The sequence below is a fragment of the Portunus trituberculatus genome, chromosome 5, assembly GCF_017591435.1.
Source record: "Portunus trituberculatus isolate SZX2019 chromosome 5, ASM1759143v1, whole genome shotgun sequence".
Classification (NCBI taxonomy): domain Eukaryota; kingdom Metazoa; phylum Arthropoda; class Malacostraca; order Decapoda; family Portunidae; genus Portunus; species Portunus trituberculatus.
Genome location: NC_059259.1, coordinates 10,300,123 through 10,322,295, shown reverse-complemented (window position 1 = coordinate 10,322,295; position 22,173 = coordinate 10,300,123). Strand labels below are relative to the sequence as shown.

Sequence of the window (22,173 nt, the reverse complement as noted above, 5' to 3'; positions counted from 1 at the left end):
ATTTGAGGTGTGTTTTGGTAGTGTTATGTGGTGTTTGGATGGTGTTTGGTGATGGTTTGGTGGTGTGTTTGGTGACTTCAGGTGGTATTTGGATGTGTTTGGTGAGATTTGGTGGTGTTTTGTGGTGTTTTGCTGGTGTTTGGAAGGCTGCAGTTGTGTTTTGATGGTGTTTTGCTGGTGTTTGGAAGGCTGCAGGTGTGTTTTGATGGAGAGAGAGAGAGAGAGAGAGAGAGAGAGAGAGAGAGAGCGGTACCCAGACAATACCCAGGTACCTGAGATTAATTAACTGAGGTAGAGAGACTCGAGCACACCTGGCGAGGCGTGTTGGCTTGGGTACGTAATCAGGAGGAGGAGGAGGAGGAAGGAAGAGGAGGAGGAGGATGGGGAAGAAAGATGCAGTGTTTTGAAGGAAAGCTCAAGAGAAGGAAGAGGAAGAGAAGGAAGAAGAAGAAGTAGATGAAGAGGAGGAGGAGGAGGAGGAGGAGAGAAGAAAGATGCAGTGTTTTGAAGGAAAGGTTAGGAAAAGGAGGAGGAGGAGGAGGGGGAGGAGGAAGGTGAAGATTAGATGAGTTAGTAAAGGTAGAAGGAAGGAAGGAGGAGGAGGAGGAAGAGGAGGAAGAAGAAGAGAAGAAGAAAAGGAGGAAGAGGAGGAGGAAGGGAGGAAAAAAAGAAAAGAAGTTTATGAGGAGGAGAAAAGAAGAAAAAGAGGAAGAAGAAGAAAGAAAGAAAAAAAGAAGAGGAGGAGAAAGAAAGGAAGAGGAGGAGGAGGAAGAAGTACTGGTTTAGGTGGGGGTAAGGTAAGGAGAGAAGAGGAGGAGGAGGAGGAGGATGGGAGGGAAGATGCAAGGTTTAGGGAAGGAAGAAGAGGAGGAGGAGGAGGAGGAGGAGGAGGAGGAGAAGAAGAGGAGGAGATTTAGGACAAGATAAATAATAATGATAACAAAACTACTACTACTTCTTCTTCTTCTTCTTCTTCTTCTTCTTCTTCTTCTTCTTCTTCTTCTTCTTCTTCTTCTTCTTCTTCTTCCTCCTCCTCCTCCTCCTCCTCCTCCTCCTCCTCCTCTTCGTCTTCTTCTTCTTCTTCTTCTTCTTCTTACAAATATCTTTTTAGAATATTGATAAAGCAAATTTCTCTCTCTCTCTCTCTCTCTCTCTCTCTCTCTCTCTCTCTCTCTCTCTCTCTCTCTCTCTCTCGTGCATGTGGGCTTACGCTGTGTGTGTGTGTGTGTGTGTGTGTGTGTGTGTGTGTGTGTGTGTGTGTGTGTGCACCTGCTAAGATAAGAGAGTTGTGATTACAGGTAAAAGCTATGCGTCTCTCTCTCTCTCTCTCTCTCTCTCTCTCTCTCTCTCTCTCTCTCTCTCTCTCTCTCTCTCTCTCTCTCTCTCTCCAGTTTTTTCTTGATATCAATTTCACAAGAGTTACACAGAGAGAGAGAGAGAGAGAGAACCCACTCTCTCTCTCTCTCTCTCTCTCTCTCTCTCTCTCTCTAAGCAGGTTGGCAGGGATATCCAATAGCAGATGTGAGTCAGAGAGAGAGAGAGAGAGAGATATTGTTCTTATTTACGTTTAGTTTATTTACTTTAATTCTCTCTCTCTCTCTCTCTCTCTCTCTCTCTCTCTCTCTCTCTCTCTCTCTCTCTCTCTCTCTCTCTCTCTCTCTCCTTTTATATTGATAGAAAACGAGACAACGAAAGAAAACGGAGGTACGATAGTTTTTCGCGCCATTTTTCACTGATTATCGTACTCTCTCTCTCTCTCTCTCTCTCTCTCTCTCTCTCTCTCTCTCTCTCTCTCTCTCTCCAAGTTTGATTACTCGTATTTTATTTATTTATTTATTTATTTAGAGAGAGAGAGAGAGAGAGGGGGGGGAGGAATTCATTCATCTTTTCCTCTTGCTGTTTATCTTTCATTATTATTATTATTGTCAGTAGTAGTAGTAGTAGTAGTAGTAGTAGTAGTAGTGGTAGTAATAGTAGTAGTAGTGGTTGTTGTTGTAGTAGTAGTAGTGGTAATAATAGTAGTAGTAGTAGTAGTTGTTGTATTAGTAGTTGTAGTAGTAGTGGTGATAGTAGTAGTAATAGTGGTAGTGGTAGTAGTAGCAGCAGCAGTAGTAGTAGTAGTAGTAGTAGAACTAATAACAGTAGTAATAATGTAATGAGCAGCTTCTGTTATCTCTCTCTCTCTCTCTCTCTCTCTCTCTCTCTCTCTCTCTCTCTCTCTCTCTCTCTCTCTCTCTCTCAGTTATATTTAGATCAATTCTTGTACTAAGGAATGTTGAGATGCAAGCGTTTGTTGATGGAGGGTGTTGTTACTACCCCCACCCCCACTCTTCCTCCTCCTCCTCTTCCTCCTCCTCCTCCTCCTCCTCCTTCTCTCGTCTTCCTTTCTCATCTGTTTTTTTCTTTATTTTTTATTTCGTGTCTTGTTTTTCTTCTTCCTTCTGTCTTCTTCCTTCTTCCTTTTCTTCTTCTTCTTCTTCTTCTTCTTCTTCTTCTTCTTCTTTTTGATCTCAGTTTCTTCTTCCTGTTCTTGTTTGTTTTGTTTTGGTTCTAGTTATTGGCCTTCCTCCTCCCCTCCTCCTCCTCCTCCTCCTCATTCTTCTAAGTCTTCTCTCTCTTCCTTCATTCTATTGCCTCCTCCTCCTCCTCCTCCTCCTCCTCCTCCTCCTCCTCCTCCTCCTCCTCCTCCTCCTCCTCCTCCAAGGTGAAGGGATACGCGGGTTGACTCCTTATAAGGCATGTTTCCTCCATTCTGCGTCACTGCATTCTTTGAGCTCCTTCACCTCTCTCTCTCTCTCTCTCTCTCTCTCTCTCTCTCTCTCTCTCTCTCTCTCTCTCTCTCTCTCTCTCTGCGGTGGTATTAATTTTTTTTTCCGTTTTTTTTTCTTGTTATTGTTTTTGTTCTCTCTCTCTCTCTCTCTCTCTCTCTCTCTCTCTCTCTCTCTCTCTCTCTCTCTCTGCCATCACACACACACACACACACACACACACACACACACAGAGAGAGAGAGAGAGAGAGAGAGAGAGTGTGTGTGTGTGTGTGTGTAGGAGGAACAGGTGTCAATAATAATTGGTAAAGTGATGAGTCATGCTCTCTCTCTCTCTCTCTCTCTCTCTCTCTCTCTCTCTCTCTCTCTCTCTCTCTCTCTCTCTCTCTGAGTTAATAGGGAAGGAATATGCACTATTGCCACACACACACACACACACACACACGCGCCCGGTAGCTCAGTGGTTAGATCGCTGGCTTCACAAGCCAGAGGACCGGATTTCGATTCCCCGGCCGGGTGTAGATATTTGTGTGTGTCTGCTTTGACGTGTAGGTGGTGTTCACCTAGCAGTGAGTAGGTACGGGATGTAAATCGAGGAGTTGTGACCTTGTTGTCCCGGTGTGTGGTGTGTGCCTGGTCTCAGGCCTAGCCCAAGATCGGAAATAATGAGCTCTGAGCTCGTTCCGTAGGGGAACGTCTGGCTGTCTCGTCAGAGACTGCACCAGATCAAACACTGAAACACACACACACACACACACACATTTATCATAGTTTTCGCTTCACCATTTTCTACCATCACCTTTATAAACAATTAACCCCTTCAGTACCATGACACATTACTGGTGACTATTTGGTGATTTTCTACAGCTTCAAAAATTCATGTCGGGGATTGAAATAGTGAAAACTGTGGCCATTAATCTTCTGACCTTCATTGACCCTTCTTAATGTCAATAAAATGGTGTTATTGTAGCCAAACGATGAAAATTCCCCAGAAACATGCCAAACTGTCTTAAAATGGTCCAGAAAAAACATGCCAATTTGACTTAAAATGCTCTAGATAACACACCAAACTGTCATAAAATGATCCTCCAAAAAAACATGTCTCCATATTCATTCTGGTGACTATTTGGCGATTTTATACAGCTTCGGAAACTCATGTAGGGATTGAAATTGTGAAGACTGTGGCCATTAATCTTCTGACCTCCATAGACCCTTCCTGATGTCAATAAATTGGTGTTATTGTAGCCAAACTGTCTTAAAATGCCCCAAAAAACATACCAAACTGTCTTAAAATGTACTAAAAATATCCCAATCTGTCTTAAACTGCTCCTTGAACATTCCAAACTGTCTTTAAATGAACTAAAAACATGCCAAAAGTCTTAAAATTTCCCAAAAAAACGTGAGTCTCCATATTCATTCCGCTTACTCTTTGGTGATTTCATACAGCTTCAGAAACTAGTGTGGGGATTAAAATAGTGAAGACTGTGGCCATTAATCTTGTGCCCTCCATAGACCCTTGCTAATGTCAATAAAATGGTCTAATGGTAACACAAAACTCAAAGTAATAAATGTGTCCCAGTACTGAAGGGGTTAAAATAGTGAAGACAATGACCATTAATCTGATCTCCATAGATCCTTCCTAATGTCAATAAAATGGTCTAATGGTAAACAAAACTCAAGGTAAAAATGTGTCTCAGTACTGAAGACAGTGAAGACTGTGGCTTTTAAAAAATCTTGTAACCTCCATAGACCATTGCTAATGTCAATAAAATGGTCTAATGGTACATAAAACTCAAGGTAAAAAATGTATCCCAGTACTGAAGGGGTTAAAATAGTGAAGACTGTGGCTATTAATCTTGTGACCTCCATAGACCCTTCCTAATGTCAATAAAATGGTCTAATGGTAAACAAAACTCAAAGTAAAAATGTGTCTCAGTACTGAAGGGATTAAAATAGTGAAGACTGTGGCCATTAATCTTGTGACCTCCATAGACCTTTGCTAATGTCAATAAAATGGTCTAATGGTACACAAAATTCAAGATAGAAAATGTGTCCCAGTGCTGAATGGGTCAAAATAATGAAGACTTTGACCATTAATCTTCTGACCACCATAGACCGTTCCTAATGTCAATAAAATGGTCTAATCATACACAAATCTCAAGGTAAATAATGCACCCTAGTACTGAAGGGGTTAAAATATTGACCACCATTAATCTTCTGCCCTCCATAGACCCTTCAATAAGATTATTTAATGGTACACAAAACTCATGGTAAAAAATGTGTCCCAGTACTGGAGGGGTTAAAATAGTGACCACAACATTAGATTTCAAGACAGTACTGAGTGAATGGAAGTAAAACGAGACTCATTATTTTGTAGTGTAAGTCATTAGGGAGTTGTTCAGAATGGTAGGCCTATGAGAGAGAGAGAGAGAGAGAGAGAGAGAGAGAGAGAGAGAGGTGAAGAGAAGCAGGGAGATGAGGTCGAGGAAGGAGAAATAAAATGAAGAGGAGGAGAAGGTTATTGAAGAGAAAGAGAAAGAAGTAATGTGGAGAAAGAGAGAGAAGAGAAAAGAAGATAGGCAAAGTACAATGAGGAATGGTGGAGGAGGAGGAGGAGGAGTAAGGAAAATAGGAGGAGGAGGAGGACAGGAGGGAGGGAGGACAGAGGAGGAGGAAGAAGAAGAGTAAATATGATGGAAACACATGATAGGCTAAGAAAAATATGAAAAACAAGATAGGCTGGGAAAAAAAATTATGGGCAGGCTGAAAAAAATAGGAAAAACATGATAGGCTTAGAAAAAATATGATGAAAAACAAGAAAGGCTGAAAAAATATGATGAAAATGCACTATAGGCTGAAAAAAATATAGGTAGGCTGACAAAAATTATTAAAAAACATGATAGGCCTAGAGAAATTATTGGTAGGCTGAGAAAAATTATGATGAAAACAAGATAGGCTGAAAAAATATGATGAAAACTTACTATAGGCTGAAAGAATGTGATGAAAAAAATTTGATAGGCTGAAAAAAATATGGAAACGCTCGATAGGCTTAGAAAATAAATAAATAGGCTGAGAAAATATTAGGTCTATGTATTTCTCATGTCTTGTTCTTCTTCCTATCTTTCTTTCTTTCTTTCTTTCTTTCTTTCTTTCTTTCTATCTATCTATCTATCTATCTATCTATCTATCTATCTTTCTTTCTATCTATTTATCTATCTATCTTTCTTTCTTTTCTTACTGCAAAATTTCCTTCCCCTGTTTGTGTTTTTGTTGTTTTTTCTCTTTATCTCTCTCTCTCTCTCTCTCTCTCTCTCTCTCTCTCTCTCTCTCTCTCTCTCTCTCTCTCTCTCTCTCTCTCTCTCTCTCTGCCTACCTGCCATTTTATCGCTCAGATCTTAGACTTAGAGAGAGAGAGAGAGAGAGAGAGAGAGAGTAGGAGGGAACAGGTGTCAATAATAATTGGTTAAGTGATGAGTCATGCTCTCTCTCTCTCTCTCTCTCTCTCTCTCTCTCTCTCTCTCTCTCTCTCTCTCTCTAAGTGCCAGGTGCCTTGGGAGAGTGCCATCTGTCACCATGCTCTCTCTCTCTCTCTCTCTCTCTCTCTCTCTCTCTCTCTCTCTCTCTCTCTCTCTCTCTCTCTCTCTCTCTCTCTCTCTCTCTCTCGGCTCCCCACGTCTGCTAACCCCATAAAGAGAGAGAGAGAGAGAGAGAGAGAGAGAAATTCTGGCTATGGTAGTAGTAGTGGTCAAGGTCTCTCTCTCTCTCTCTCTCTCTCTCTCTCTCTCTCTCTCTCTCAAGATTTATGAATGGGTGGTGTCAGGGTAAGAGAGAGAGAGAGAGAGAGAGAGAGAGAGAGAGCGCATGTATGGATATTTGACTCCACCCACTCCATAACCCCGCTCTCTCTCTCTCTCTCTCTCTCTCTCTCATGTGTGTAAATAGAGAGAGAGAGAGAGAGAGAGAGAGAAGTTGTCCTTATACCCAGCTGTGTGTGTGAGAGAGAGAGAGAGAGAGAGAGAGAGAGAGTTATCATCATCTATTTTGGTTTGTTATCTTTCATTTGTTTGTTCTTTTTTCTCTCGTTGGTGGCCTGAGAGAGAGAGAGAGAGAGAGAGAGAGAGAGAGAGAGAGAGAACAGTCAAGCCTTGTCTCTCTCTCGCATAATAGGATAGATGTACATTTGTTTGTGTTATATCCTTGCCCAGAGAGAGAGAGAGAGAGAGAGAGAAAAAAAGATAAATGGATAGATTGTTAAGACTCCACACTCTCTCTCTCTCTCTCTCTCTCTCTCTCTCTCTCTCTCTCTCTCTAAGAAGAGGAGGAGGAGGAGGAGGAGGAACAAATAAATACATAAATCAACACTTTTTAAAACAATATTTATAACAAAAACACATTGTCTTCACAAAAACAGCATTTGAACACACACAGCCTTCTCACAGCCTTCTTCCAGTCCCCAGCAGCCTCTAGGAGCCCCAGCCCCCTCTCACACCCCCACAGCACACAGATCTTTTTCCAGCCCCCATTTCTAGCCTTCTGGCAGCCCCACAACCCTCTCACAGCCATCACAGCCCCGCCTCTCACAGTCCTGTAGCACACACAGCCCTCTCCCAGCTCTCTCACAAATCTCTCACAGTCTCCTTGCACACAGCCCCCTTTTCAGCCCTCTCAGCTCCATTCATAGCCACCACAGCTCTCTCACAGCCCCATTCCCAGCTTTCTCACTGTTCCCTAACATACACAGACCCATTTTCAGCCCTTTCCCAGACCTAACAGGCCTCTCACAGTCCCCTAGCTCACACACACAGCCCCTCTCCCACCATTCTCACAGACCCCACAACTTTCTAGCCCTCTCTGAACCATATTGATAGTCTCCTAGTGTACACAGTGCTGTGAGCCCCTCTTCTCAGCCCCTTAATACCCATTAGCACACATGGTTTCTCTCCCAACCTTATCAAGTCCCTTAGCACACACAGATCCCTTTCCAGCCCTCTCTTACAGCCCCCATAGCATTCTTACACACCCCACAGTCCTCTAGCCCCATTCACAGCTCCCTCATCCCTCTCACAACCCCACAGCATACACAGCCCCACTACCAGCTCCCTCCCAGCCTTCTCAAAGCCCCACAGCCCTCTCTAACATTCTCACATCCTTCTCACAGCCCCCATAGCACACACAGCTCCTCTCACAGCCCTCTCCCAGTCCCCAAGCATACACACACACACACTGCTAGATGAACAGGGGCCACACATTAAGAGGCTTGCCCATTTGCCTCGTCCCGGTAAGCAGCGAGGCAAATGGGCAAGCCTCTTAATGTGTGGCCCCTGTTCACCTAGCAGTAAATAGGTACCGGATGTAACTCGAGGGGTTGTGGCCTCGCTGTCCCGGTGTGTGTTGTGTGTTGGTGTGGTCTCAGTCTTACCCGATGATCGGTCTATGAGCTCTGAGCTCGCTCCATAATGGGGAAGACTGGCTGGGTGACCAGCAGGCGACCGAGGTGAATTATACACACACACACACACACACACACACACACACACACACACACACACACACACACACACACACATAAAGCCCAGGCCTGTAAAACTACAACTACACACACACACACACACACACACACACACACACACACACACACACACACACACACACACACACACACACACACACACACACAATTTCAGCCTCCTTTCTAGCACACACAGACCCTATTCCCAGCTCCCTCCCAGCCTACTCAATAGCCCCACAACCCTCTCTCTCAGCCTCCACAGCCCCCTAACACCTGTTTGTCTCTCCACAGGTGTCACATCGCAAGGGGCTGCCACACGTGATATACTGTCGTGTGTGGCGGTGGCCTGACCTACAGAGCCACCATGAACTGAAGCCATTAGAACACTGCAAGTTTCCATTCTCCGCCAAACAAAAGGAAGTTTGCATCAACCCCTACCATTACAAGAGAGTGGAGAGCCCAGGTCAGTGTGTGTGTATTTACCTAGTTGTAGTTTTACAGGGCCTGGGCTTTATGCTCGTGTGGTCCCGTCTCCATATCTACACTTATCCAATCTTACTTTAAAAGTGTGCACACTCGTTGCAGACACTACTTCTTCATTTAAACTGTTCCACGTCTCAATACATCTTTGTGGGAAACTATATTTTTTAACATCTCTCAGACATCTTCCCTTTCTCAGCTTTTTACTATGCGATCTTGTGCTTCGGATGTCATATTCTTCTCTCAGGATCAGTTTCTCATTATCCACTTGGTCCATTCTGTTGATCAATTTATAAACTTGTATCAGGTCTCTCTCTCTCCTCTGTTCCAGGGTTGGTAGATCCATAGCCTTTAGTCTCTCCTCATATGTCATCCCTTCAAATTCTGGAACCATTTTTGTAGCCATTTTTTGTAGCCTCTCCAATTTCCTTATGTGTTTCTTTTTATGAGGGCTTCACACTACTCCTGCATATTCCAATCTGGGTCTTATTATAGTACTTATCAATTTCTTCATCATTTCTTTGTCCATGTAGTAAAATGCTACTCCAATATTCTTTAGCAAATTATTTGTGTTCACTGTTTGATCTGCTGCAGTCTCTGACGAGACAGCCAGACGTTACCCTACGGAACGAGCTCAGAGCTCATTATTTCCGATCTTCGGATAGGCCTGAGACCAGGCACACACCACACACCGGGACAACAAGGTCACAACTCCTCGATTTACATCCCGTACCTACTCACTGCTAGGTGAACAGCACCTACACGTCAAAGGAGACACACCCAAATATCTCCACCCGGCCGGGGAATCAAACCCCGGTCCTCTGGCTTGTGAAGCCAGTGCTCTAACCACTGAGCTACCGGGCGTGTGTGTGTGTGTGTGTGTGTGTGTGTGTGTGTGTGTGTGTGTGTGTGTGTGTGTGTAATTCACCACAGTAATTCACCATAGTCATCTGCTGGTAACCCAGCCAGCCTTCCCCATTATGAAGTGAGCTCAGAGCTCATAGACCGATCTTCGGGTAGGACTGAGACCACATTGCACACTCCACACACTGGGACAGCGAGGCCACAACCCCTCGAGTTACATCCCATACCTATTTACTGCTGGGTGAACACACCCTACACTTAAAGAGCCGTGCCCATTTGCCTTACTGCTTTCCAGGACTCGAACTCGGACCCTCTCGGATGTGAGCCGAGCATGGTAACCACTACACTACATGTGTGTGTGTGTGTGTGTGTGTGTGTGTGTGTGTGTGTGTGTGTTTACCTAGTTGTATTGTACATACAGGGTTTGAGCAGGGCTCATAGTGTCCTGTCTCCATATTTCCATTTACCCAATTTTTCTTTAAAGTTATGCATGCTATGTGCTGCAACAATTCCATTATCCAATGCATTCCATTTTTTCACTGTTCTGTGTGAAAAACTGTATTTTCCAATATCCTTCACACACTGCCTCATCCTGATCTTTTCATGTCCTCTTGTCCTTCCATCTTCTGCCAACAGCACCAGGTCTTCTTTGTCTGTCTTTTCAATATCATTTGCTATCTTATACATTGTTATTAGGTCCCCACGTTCTCTTCTATCTTGTAAGGTTGGCAGTCCCATTTCCTTCAGTCGTTCTTCATGTGTGAGGTCCTTTAATTCTGGCACCATCTTTGTAGCAATCTTCTGTATCCTTTCAAATTTTCTTATATCCTTTTTTGAGCTCATAGACAAACTTTACATAAACTTGAAACATAATCAGCACTAACACTGATCCTTGTAGCACTCCGCTAGTTACTTTACCCCAAGTTGAGTATGTATCTCTGATCACAGTTCTCATTTCCCTATCCTTCAAATAATCTCTTGTCAATTCGAGCAAGGTTCCTCGCAGTCCTCCTGTGTTCTCTAGTTTCCAAAGAAATCTTCTGTGTGGGACTTTATCAAAAGCCTTTTTAATGTCCAGGTATCAGGTATACTGTGTCTACCCATCCATCTCTGTTTTCAAGAGATGTGTGTGTATTTATTTACCTAGTTGTATTTACCTAGTTGTAGTTTTACTGGGCCTGGGCTTTATGCTCGTGTGGTCCCGTCTCCGTATCTACACTTATACAATTTTTCTTTAAAACTATGTACACTCTTTGCTGACACCACTTCCTCACTCAAACTGTTCCAAGTCTCAACACATCTTTGCGGGAAACTAAATTTTTTAACATCTCTCAGACATCGTCCCTTCCTTAGTTTCTTACTATGCGATCTTGTGCTTCTAAAGTCATATTCTTCTCTCAGGATCAGTTTCTCGTTATCCACTTCATCCATTCCGTTAATCAATTTATAAACTTGTATCAGATCCCTCTCTCTTCTCTGCTCCAAGGTTGGTAGATCCATTGCCTTTAGTCTCTCCTCATATGTCATCCCTTTAAATTCTGGAACCATTCTTGTAGCCATTTTTGTAGTCTCTCTAATTTTCTTATGTGTTTCTTTTTTATGGGAGTCCACACAACTCCTGCATATTCCAATCTAGGTCTTATTTTAGTACTTATCAATTTCTTCATCATTTCCTTGTCCATATAGTGAAATGCTACTCCAATATTCCTTAGCAAATTATCGTCTCTCTGAAAATTCTATCAATATGGCTTACCGGTTGATTATTTTCTTCCATTGTCACTCCCAAGTCCTTTTCCTTTTTTACTTTTTCTAGTTCTACTCCATCTCCCATCTTATAGATTCCCACTGGTCGTCTTTAACTTTTTCCCATTTCCATGACATGGCTTTTGTCCACATTAAATTCCATCTCCCATTTTTTGCTCCATTTCCAGATCTTGTTTAAGTCTTCCTGTAGTATTTCACAATCCTCTTTTTGTTTAACGACTCTGCACAGTTTTGCATCGTCCCCAAACAGATTTATGTAGCTGTTCACTCCCTCTGGCATGTCATTTATATATACGAGAAAAAGTATTGGCGCCAATACTGACCCCTGTGGCACTCCGCTGTCTACTGTTCTCCACTTGGACTTCATATCTTTAACTATCGTCCTTATTTCTCTCCCCCTTAAGTAATTCTTCATCCATCTTAATGTGCTTCCTTTTAAGCCACCCTTCTCCTCTAACTTCCATAGTAATCTTTCATGTGGCACTTTATCAAAAGCCTTTTTTAGATCTAAATAAATACAGTCAACCCATCCTCTCTCTCTTGTACTTTATCAACTATTCTAGAGTAGAAACTCAATAAATTTGTCACACATGACCGACCTTTTCTAAAACCAAATTGGCTATTTGATAATATTTTGTTGTCTTCAAGAAACTCGATCCATTGCTTCTTTATTACTTTTCACACATCTTGCATATTACACTAGTTAGTGATACCGGCCTGTAATTTAAAGGTTCTTCCTTCCTTCCGCTCTTATATATGGGAACCACCTCAGCTCTTTTCCACTCCACTGGCACTGTTCCATTTTCTATTGAGCATTTTATGATGTTGTATATTGGACTTGCTAGTTCTTCCCTACATTCTTTCAGTATTCTGCCTGAGACTTCATCCGGTCCCATTGCCTTTTCCTCATCCAATTCCGTCATCAACTTTTTTTATTTCAAGCTTGGTTACTTTAATCTCTTTCATATAGACAGTCTCTCTATTACCCTGTGGTCTTTCAAATTTGGATTCCTTAGTAAAGACCTCATGAAATTTACTATTTAACAGTTCTGCCATGCTTTTTGGGTCTTCCACCATTCCGTTTTCTCCTTTTAACCTTTCTATTGTTTCTTTTTGTCTTATTTTTCCATTTATGAATCTAGAACAATTTTGGTTGTTCCTTACATTTTTCGACAATGTCCTTTTCATAGTTCCTTTCTTCTTCCTTTCTCACCTTAGCATATTCATTTCTTGCTGTTTTTAAGTTTTCCTTATTTTCCGAATTTCTGTTTGAGTGTGTGTGTGTGTTTCACTGTTTGATCTGCTGCAGTCTCTGGCAGACAGCCATCTTACCCTAACGAGCTCAGAGCTCATTATTTCCGATCTTCGGATAGGCCTGAGACCAGGCACACACCACACACCGGGACAACAAGGTCACAACTCCTCGATTTACATCCCGTACCTACTCACTGCTAGGTGAACACCACCTACACGTGAAAGGAGACACACCCAAATATCTCCACCCGGCCAGAATCGAGTCCTCCTTTGTAAGCCAGCGCTCTAACCACTGAGCTACCGTGTGTGTGTGTGTGTGTGTGTGTAATTCACCTCGGTCGCCTGCTGGTCACCCAGCCAGTCTTTCCCATTACAGAGCGTCTTTCCCATTACGAAGCGAGCTCAGAGCTCATAGACCGATCTTCGGGTAGGACTGAGACCACAACGCACTCCACACACCGGGAAAGCGAGGCCACAACCCCTCCAGTTACATCCCGTACCCATTTACTGCTAGGTGAACAGGGGCCACACATTAAGAGGCTTGCCCATTTGCCTCACCGCTTACCTGGATTCGAACCCGGCCCTCTCGATTGTGAGTCGAGCGTTCTAACCACTACACTACGTGTGTGTGTGTGTGTGTGTGTGTGTGTGTGTGTGTGTGTGTGTGTGTGTGTGTGTGTATTTACCTAGTTGTTGTAGTTTTACAGGGCCTGGGCTTTATGCTCGTGTGGCCCCGTCTCCATATCTACACTTATCCAGTCTTACTTTAAAAGTATGCGCACTCGTTGCAGACACTACTTCTTCATCCAAACTGTTCCACGTCTCAATATATCTCTGCGGTAAACTATATTTTTTAACATCTCTCAGACATCTTCCTTTTCTCAGCTTTTTACTATGTGATCTTGTGCTTCAGATGTCATATTCTTCTCTCAGTATCAGTTTCTCATTATCTACTTGGTCCATTCCGTTGATCAATTTATAAACTAGTATCAGGTCTCCTCTCTTCCTTCTCTGTTCCAGGGTTGGTAGATCCATAGCCTTTAGTCTCTCCTCATATGTCATCCCTTCAAATTCTGGAACCATTCTTGTAGCCATTTTTGTAGCCTCTCCAATTTCCTTATGTGTTTCTTTTTATGAGGGGTCCACACTACTTCTGCATATTCCAATCTGGGTCTTATTATAGTACTTATCAATTTCTTCAGCATTTCTTTGTCCATGTAGTGAAATGCTACTCCAATATTCCTTAGCAAATTATATGTTTCTCTAAAAATTCTATCAATATGGCTTACTGGTTGATTGTTTTCTTCCATCGTCACTCCTAAGTCCTTTTCCTTTTGACTTTCTCCAGTTCTACTCCATCTCCCATCTTATAGATTCCCACAGGTCGTCTTTCACTCTTTCCCATTTCCATGACATGGCTTTTGTTCACATTGAATTCCATTTCCCACTTCTTACTCCATTCCCAGATCTTATTTAGGTCTTCTTGCAGTATTTCACAATCCTCCTTTTGCTTTATAACTCTGCACAGTTTCGTATCATCCGCAAACAGATTTATGTAGCTGTTCACTCCTTCTGGCATGTTGTTAATATAAATGAGGAAAAGTATTGGTGCCAATACTGACCCCTGTGGCACTCCGCTTTCTACTGCTCTCCATTTGGACTTCATATCTTTAACTACTGTCCTTATTTCTCTCCTCCTCAAATAATTTTCTATCCATCTCAATGTGCTTCCTTTTAAGCCACCCTTCTCCTCTAACTTCCATAGTAATCTTTCATGTGGCACTTTGTCAAACGCCCTTTTTAAATCCAAATAAATACAGTCAACCCATCCTCTCTCTCTTGTACTCTATCAACTATTCTAGAATAGAAACTCAATAAATTAGTTACACAAGACCGTCTTTTCTAAAACCAAATTGGCTATTTGATATTAATTTGTTGTCTTCAAGGAATTTGATCCATTGTTTCTTTATTATTCTTTCACACATCTTGCATATTACACTAGTTAGTGATACCGGTCTGTAATTTAAAGGTTCTTCCTTCCTTCCGCTCTTATATATGGGAACCACCTCAGCTCTTTTCCATTCTACTGGTACTGTTCCATTTTCTATTGAGCATTTTATGATGTATATAGGACTTGCTAGTTCTTCCCTACATTCTTTCAGTATTCTGCCTGAGACTTCATCTGGTCCCATTGCCTTCTCTTCATCCAGTTCCTTCATTAACTCTTTTATTTCAAGCTTGGTTACTTTAATCTCTTTCATATAGATTGTCTATCTATTACTCTGTGGCCTCTCAAATTTGGATTCCGTAGTAAAGACCTCCTGGAATTTTTTTTTTAATAGTTCTGCCATACTTTTTGGGTCTTCCACCATCTCGTTCTCTCCTTTTAACCTTTCTGTGTGTGTGTGTGTGTGTGTGTGTGTGTGTGTGTGTGTGTGTGTGTGTGTGTAATTCACCACGGTCGCCTGCTGGTCACCCAGCCAGTCTTCCCCATTATGGAGTGAGCTCAGAGCTCATAGACCGATCTTCGGGTAGGTCTGAGACCACAACACACTCCACACACTGAGAAAGTGAGGCCACAACCCCTCGAGTTACATCCCATACCTATTTACTGCTAGGTGAACAGGGGCCACACATGAAGAGGCTTGCCCATTTGCCTAGCCGCCTCCGGGACTCGAACGCAGACCCTCTCGAGTGTGAGTCGAGCGTGCTAACCACTACACTACCTGGTGTGTGTGTGTGTGTGTGTGTGTGTGTGTGTGTGTGTGTGTGTGTGTGTGTGTGTGTGTGTTTGTGTGTGTGTGTGTTTTTCCCTGTCTCTCATCCCTCTCTCTAACAGTTTTACCACAGACATACATCGAAAACACACACACACACTTTATCTCTCACTCACTCTCTCTCTCTCCCCACAGTGCTGCCTCCCGTCCTGGTCCCAAGGCACTCGGAGTTTGCCCCTGGCCACTCGTTGCTTACCTTCCAGCAGCAGCAACTTCAAGAACCTATGCCTGGGAACGTGTCCTTCTCGCAAGATGGTTTTGTACACTCCACTCTGTCAGCCCCCTCTCACTCTCAGATGGGGGGTGGGGGCAGTGTTGGAGCTCTCAATCAGCCCCCTAGTCCTGTTGGAAGTGTCGTTAGCCCTACAAGTCATAGTCCCCACAGCCCCTATGGAAGTTTGACGGGTTAGTGTGTGTGTGTAGTGAAATATTCTCGTCTTGAACTGAATGACAAGAATGAAAAAGGAAAAGAAAGAATGAGAGAGAGAGAGAGAGAGAGAGAGAGAGAGAGAGAGAGAGAAAAAAAGAAAGAAAAGCAAATAGATCTAAGGTAAATTATTCTTGTCTTGAACTGCATTGGGGTGTGTGTGTGTGTGTGTGTGTGTGTGTGTGTGTGTGTGTGTGTGTGTGTGTGTGTGTGTGTGTGTGTGTGTGTGTGTGTCTCATGTGTATGTATGTTGCAGGTGGGAGCAATCTGACAGGCCTGACGCAGCCGCCCTCCCCTGTGGTCAGCCCCTCCATTCACAGCCCCCACAGCCCCTATGGAAGCATCCCAGGTGAGTAGATAAATAGATAGATAAATAAATACATAAGGATGAATCTGCACTAATAGATAAATAAATACAATTGATAAATAGAAATAATAAAAGTAAGGACCTGAATAAATAGATAAATACAAATAGATAGATAAATAAAGGATAAATGAGTAGATAAATAAATAGATAGGTAAAAATAAATGGATAAAGTGAGTCTCTAATAAGTAAATAAGTAAATCACACAAGTAGATTAGTAAACAAAAAAAAATGATAAAGATTGATATATTTTTTTTACTTCAAGTTCCTCTTTTTCACTTTTGATTTTATGACACACAAAGTAAAATTCTTTCTCTCACTTTTTTCACTTAGACCGTAGAACACTAGCAAAATTTTTATGACACACACACACACACACACACACACACACACACACACACACACACACACACACACACACACACACACACACACACACACACATTTTCAGGCCTTAAACTATATAACTTTCATATTTTAAAGGCATTCGAAGTTAATCCCTTACATATAATGGTATTTTCAGCGTACACACATACATACATACAGACACCAGTAAACACCTCCTCCTTCCCACTTCCCCCGGCAGACACTCCCCCGCCAGCATACAGCCCCAGCGAGGACATCAAGCAGACCCAGCCAGCAGACACGCCCATGGAAACAGTCCCTTCCACAGCTGGCGTTCTTAGCAGCAATGTTACGCCTGTCACTTATCAGGTGTGTGTGTGTGTGTGTGTGTGTGTGTGTGTGTGTGTGTGTGTGTGTGTGTGTGTGTTTACCTAGTTGTATGCACACTCGTTGCAGACACTACTTCTTCATTTAAACTGTTCCACGTCTCAATACATCTTTGCGGGAAACTATATTTTTTAATATCTCTCAGACATCTTCCTTTTCTCAGCTTTTTCTATGCGATCTTGTGCTTCGAATGTCATATTCTTCTCTCAGGATCAGTTTCTCATTATCCACTTGGTCCATTCCGTTGATCAATTTATAAACTTTTATCAGATCCCTTCTTTGTTCCAGGGTTGGTAGATCCATAGCCTTTAGTCTCTCCTCATATGTCATCCCTTCAAATTCTGGAACCATTCTTGTAGCCATTTTTGTAGTCTCTCCAACTTTCTTATGTGTTTCTTTTTATGAGGGGCCCACACTACTCCTGCATATTCCAATCTGGGTCTTATTATAGTACTTATCAATTTCTTCATCATTTCTTTGTCCATGTAGTGAAATGCTACTCCAATATTCCTTAGCAAATTATATGTTTCTCTAAAAATTCTATCAATATGGCTTACTGGTTGATTGTTTTCTTCCATCGTCACTCCTAAGTCCTTTTCCTTTTTGACTTTCTCCAGATCTACTCCATCTCCCATCTTATAGATTCCCACAGGTCGTCTTTCACTCTTTCCCATTTCCATGACATGGCTTTTGTTCACATTGAATTCCATTTCCCACTTCTTACTCCATTCCCAGATCTTATTTTGGTCTTCTTGCAGTATTTCACAAACAGATTTATGTAGCTGTTCACTCCTTCTGGCAGGTCGTTAATATAAATGAGGAAAAGTATTGGTGTGTGTGTGTTGGTATCTTCACTTGTTAATGTAGAAAGTCATGTTTGTATATTTTATTTTATTTGTTATCTGTTTTTTTTTCCATTGTATATTTGCCAACACCTTTATTTTTCACTCCAAGCTTTTATTTTGTATCGATGTCATTTTTTCCACTGTATATTTACTGGCATCTATATTTTTCACTCAACACTGTGTATTAACTAGTATTTCCCACCCCACACAGACCTAACCTAACCTAACCTAACCCCCAACACCCTCCCAGGAGCCAAACCATCTCAACCTAACCTCTTTGTTAACTAGTATCTTCCCATCCCACACACCACACCACATCCCACCATCACCACACTAAATTTGCCAGCGTCTATCGTTTTTTCACTCCACACTGTATATTAACTAACCTCTTCTCTCCACAGACACACACCACATCACATCTCACCACCATGACACCACACCACACCACACCACACCACACCACTACCACCACATCACATCACACCACATTAAATTTGCCTCCATTTATAATTTTTTCACCACCACATTAACTAGCCTCTTCACTCCACACACACACACACACACACACACACACACACACACACACACACACACACACACACACACACACACACACACACACACAGCCACACCACATCACATCACATCACATCACATCACATCCAAGCCCACCACCACCACACCACACTAAATTTGCCTCCATCTATAATTTTTTCACCCCCACACTGTATATTAACCAGCATCTTCCCTCCACACACACACACACACACACACACCACACCACACCACACCACCACCACTACACCACACCACACCACACTAAATTTGCCAGCATCTATAATTTTTCCCCCACACTATATACGTATTACCTAACCTCTTCCCCACACACACACACACACACCACACCACACCACACCACATCACCACCACACCACACTAAATTTGCCAGCATTTATAGTTTTTCACCCCACAGTGTATATTAACAAGCCTCTTCCCTCCACACACGCACACCAGGAGCCGAGCCACTGGTCCACCATTGCCTACTATGAGCTGAACAATCGTGTGGGTGAAGTATTCCATGCACAGACACACTCGGTCATTGTGGACGGCTTCACTGACCCCAGCAACAACTCGGAGCGCTTCTGTCTCGGCCTGCTCTCCAATGTCAACAGGAACTCCACCATTGAGAACACCAGGAGGCACATTGGCAAGGGTATGTTTGTGTGTGTATGTGTGTGTGTGTGTGTGTGTGTGTGTTGTGTGTGTGTGTGTGTGTGTGTTTTTTTTTCTCTCTCTCTTTTCTCTTTTTTCTCTTTCTTTGATGTGTGTGTGTGTGTGTGTGTGTGTGGAATAGATGTTAACATGGCCATCTGCCACTGGAGGAGCAGTTATTTCCCTGTGGAATGGTGCAGACAGAAGGTCATGTCATAAAAGAGTGTCCCTTTTCACAACATATCTGCAATGCATACAGTTCATTCAGACTTTATGAGTTATTCTGCAGCACATTTGATAAAGTAACTGTATGCTCCATTATTAATTCAGTTGAATTTGTATTCTCAGTATCCGCCATAGTCTCAGTCTATCCTATACACATGACGGACCATACTTTTTATGTTTAATAATGTGTTTTATATCTTGGTGAATGTTTCTATTGTTCCCTTTTTTTCTGGTTCTGTATTACCTTACTGTAATTTTTTTCTTTGATAACAAAGTTAAATCTTTTTTTGTTTTAAGTAATTCAAGATTATGATCTAGGATGGACCCAAAATTATTGTAAACTTAAGTTATTGTATGTTGTTGTGGTGTGTAAAACTATCTATCTATATCTATCTGTATGTGTGACAAGACAGCCAGACGTTACCCTACGGAACGAGCTCAGAGCTCATTATTTGCCTGAGACCAGGCACACACCACACACCGGGACAACAAGGTCACAACTCCTCAATTTACATCCCGTACCTACTCACTGCTAGGTGAACAGGGGCTACATGTGAAAGGAGACACACCCAAATATCTCCACCCGGCTGGGGAATCGAACCCCGGTCCTCTGGCTTGTGAAGCCAGCGCTCTAACCACTGTGTGTGTGTGTGTCTTCTCTTTTTTTTTCTCTTTTTCTCTTTTTTTTTGGCAGAGAGAGAGAGAGAGAGAGAGAGAGAGAGAAAAGAGAAATAAAAAGAAAAAAGATAGAAAGAAAGACACTAATTAAACCACCAGAATCACCACCACTAACACCACCACCACCACCACAGGCGTTCACCTTTACTACGTGGGCGGCGAGGTGTATGCGGAATGCCTCTCGGACTCGGCAATCTTCGTGCAGTCTCGCAATTGTAACCACCACCACGGCTTTCACCCCTCTACTGTGTGCAAGATCCCCCCAGGCTGCTCCCTCAAGATCTTCAACAACCAGGAGTTTGCCCAGCTGCTGACCCAGAGTGTGAACCACGGCTATGAGGCTGTCTTTGACCTCACCAAAATGTGTACTATAAGGTGAGGATGGAAGGGAGAGAAGGAGTTTGAGTGAGGGGAGAGAGGGTGTGTGTGTGTGTGTTTGTGTGTGAGAGTGAGAGAAAAAGCTTGTGTGTGTGTGTATGTGTACGTGTATGTATATATATTCAAGCAACAACCCTATCTAAATAAACACTAAACTCGACAGACTCCACAAAACAACACAAACCAGAACACTAACACCATTAATATTTCAGGATGTCATTTGTGAAGGGATGGGGGGCTGAGTACCACCGCCAGGACGTCACTAGTACCCCAAGCTGGATAGAAATACACCTCCACGGACCGCTGCAGTGGCTCGACAAAGTTCTCACGCAGATGGGAGCGCCTACCGACCGCATCTCCTCTGTCTCATGAATCCAGCCCCCTGTCAGCCCCCTACCAGCCCTCTCCAAGCCCCCACAGACCACTCCAATGCCCCTACACCCCAACAAATCTCAAATCTCTATCTTTTATCTAACTTTTTCTCCATCAAGACACTCTGCCAATTCTGCCAGCCCCTATCAGCCCCCTTATCATCCCCTGCAGACCACTTTAACACCCACAAACCTTCTATCTCTATTGTTTAATCTCTTACATTATTTTTTCCTTCAATTCTACCAGCCCCCGGCCAGCCCCTATCAAGCCCCTATCACCTCTCCTAGGCCCCTCACACCCACAAACCTTAAATTTCTATCTTTTACTTACATTATTCTCTTTTGAGACACCCTTCTAACTCTACCAGCCCCCTGCCAGCCCCTATCAGCCCCCTATCACCTCTCCAAGCCCCAACACATCCCCATGAACCTCCTCTTGTTTAATCCTGAGCTACATCTTTCAGTTTCTCTCTCCCTCTCCCTCTCTCTCTCCCCCCATTGTGCCATTGTGGGTCTGAGTCAAGGCCAGCCCCATGCAGTCCCTCAGTCAGTCCCCCATGCCAGACCCTACCAAAGCCTTCATTTTCTGATTTTTATACTTGGTGTAGCGTTTAGGGGTCTAGTGACGCTGGCTCAATACAAGAGGAAGAGGAGGAGAATGAAGAGGAAGAAGAGGAGGAGGAGAGAGAGGAAAAGAAAGTGGAGAGAAGCTTTTCCAAATTCCCTTTCCTTATTTTTGATTGACTGCAGATCTTCATTCTGGACTGAGGAAGAGGAGGCAAGCTTTCCCACAGTCCCTCTCTTTATTTTTGAGTGACTACTGTACATCTTCACTCTTGACTGAGGAAAAAGAGGAAGAGGAAGAGGAGGCAAGCAATTCCACATTCCCTCTATTTTTGAGTCAGTGCAGGTCTTCACTCTTGACTCACCCTCTGTGTTTGAGTCACCTTAAGTGTTTTGACCCTCGACTGTTTACTGAGAGGGAAAAGTCTGTTCAAGTTGCTCATAATCTCGTTCTGACTTGCTGATAGAACCTTCTCTCTCTCTCTCTCTCTCTCTCTCTCTCTCTCTCTCTCTCTCTCTCTCTCTCTCTCTCTCTCTCTCTCTCATTTTATCAGTCGCTTGCCATTTTATGTGACAATGTTGAGCTGAGTCATTCCCCTTTACCTTGACTCCCTGGCTCACCCAACCCCCTATGCCACCACCACCACCACCACCACCACCACCACCACCACTACTACCACTACTAGTAACACTCTCATTCACTTACTAACACAATAAAAAAATTTCTTTTTAATGTCGATCTGCTTCTATTTTTGTCTTTCTTTCATATCACCACCACCACCACCACCACCACTACTACAACTACAACTACCATTACCACCACCACCACCACTACTACTACTCGTACTATAACTACCATTAATGCCATTGTTAAACACCCATTAAACCTTTTCTTTCCTCCCTCATCTGCCTACATTTTTCTGTCTTTCACCACCACCACCACCACCACCACCACCACCAC

The 22,173-nt window shown here is 43.0% G+C and overlaps 1 protein-coding gene across 1 annotated transcript in view; it reads left to right on the top strand.

Annotated features, from left to right (window-relative positions):
- Positions 1 to 22,173, top strand: part of LOC123513103 (protein mothers against dpp-like) — a 30,208-nt gene extending 8,035 nt beyond the window's left edge. The window contains exons 3-9 of the mRNA XM_045269977.1: positions 8,569 to 8,740; positions 15,552 to 15,821; positions 16,100 to 16,192; positions 16,794 to 16,921; positions 18,799 to 18,997; positions 20,034 to 20,274; positions 20,490 to 22,173. Coding sequence (XP_045125912.1) covers positions 8,569 to 8,740; positions 15,552 to 15,821; positions 16,100 to 16,192; positions 16,794 to 16,921; positions 18,799 to 18,997; positions 20,034 to 20,274; positions 20,490 to 20,649 — 1,263 coding nt within the window. The 3' untranslated portion in view covers positions 20,650 to 22,173. The remainder of the gene's footprint in view (positions 1 to 8,568; positions 8,741 to 15,551; positions 15,822 to 16,099; positions 16,193 to 16,793; positions 16,922 to 18,798; positions 18,998 to 20,033; positions 20,275 to 20,489) is intronic.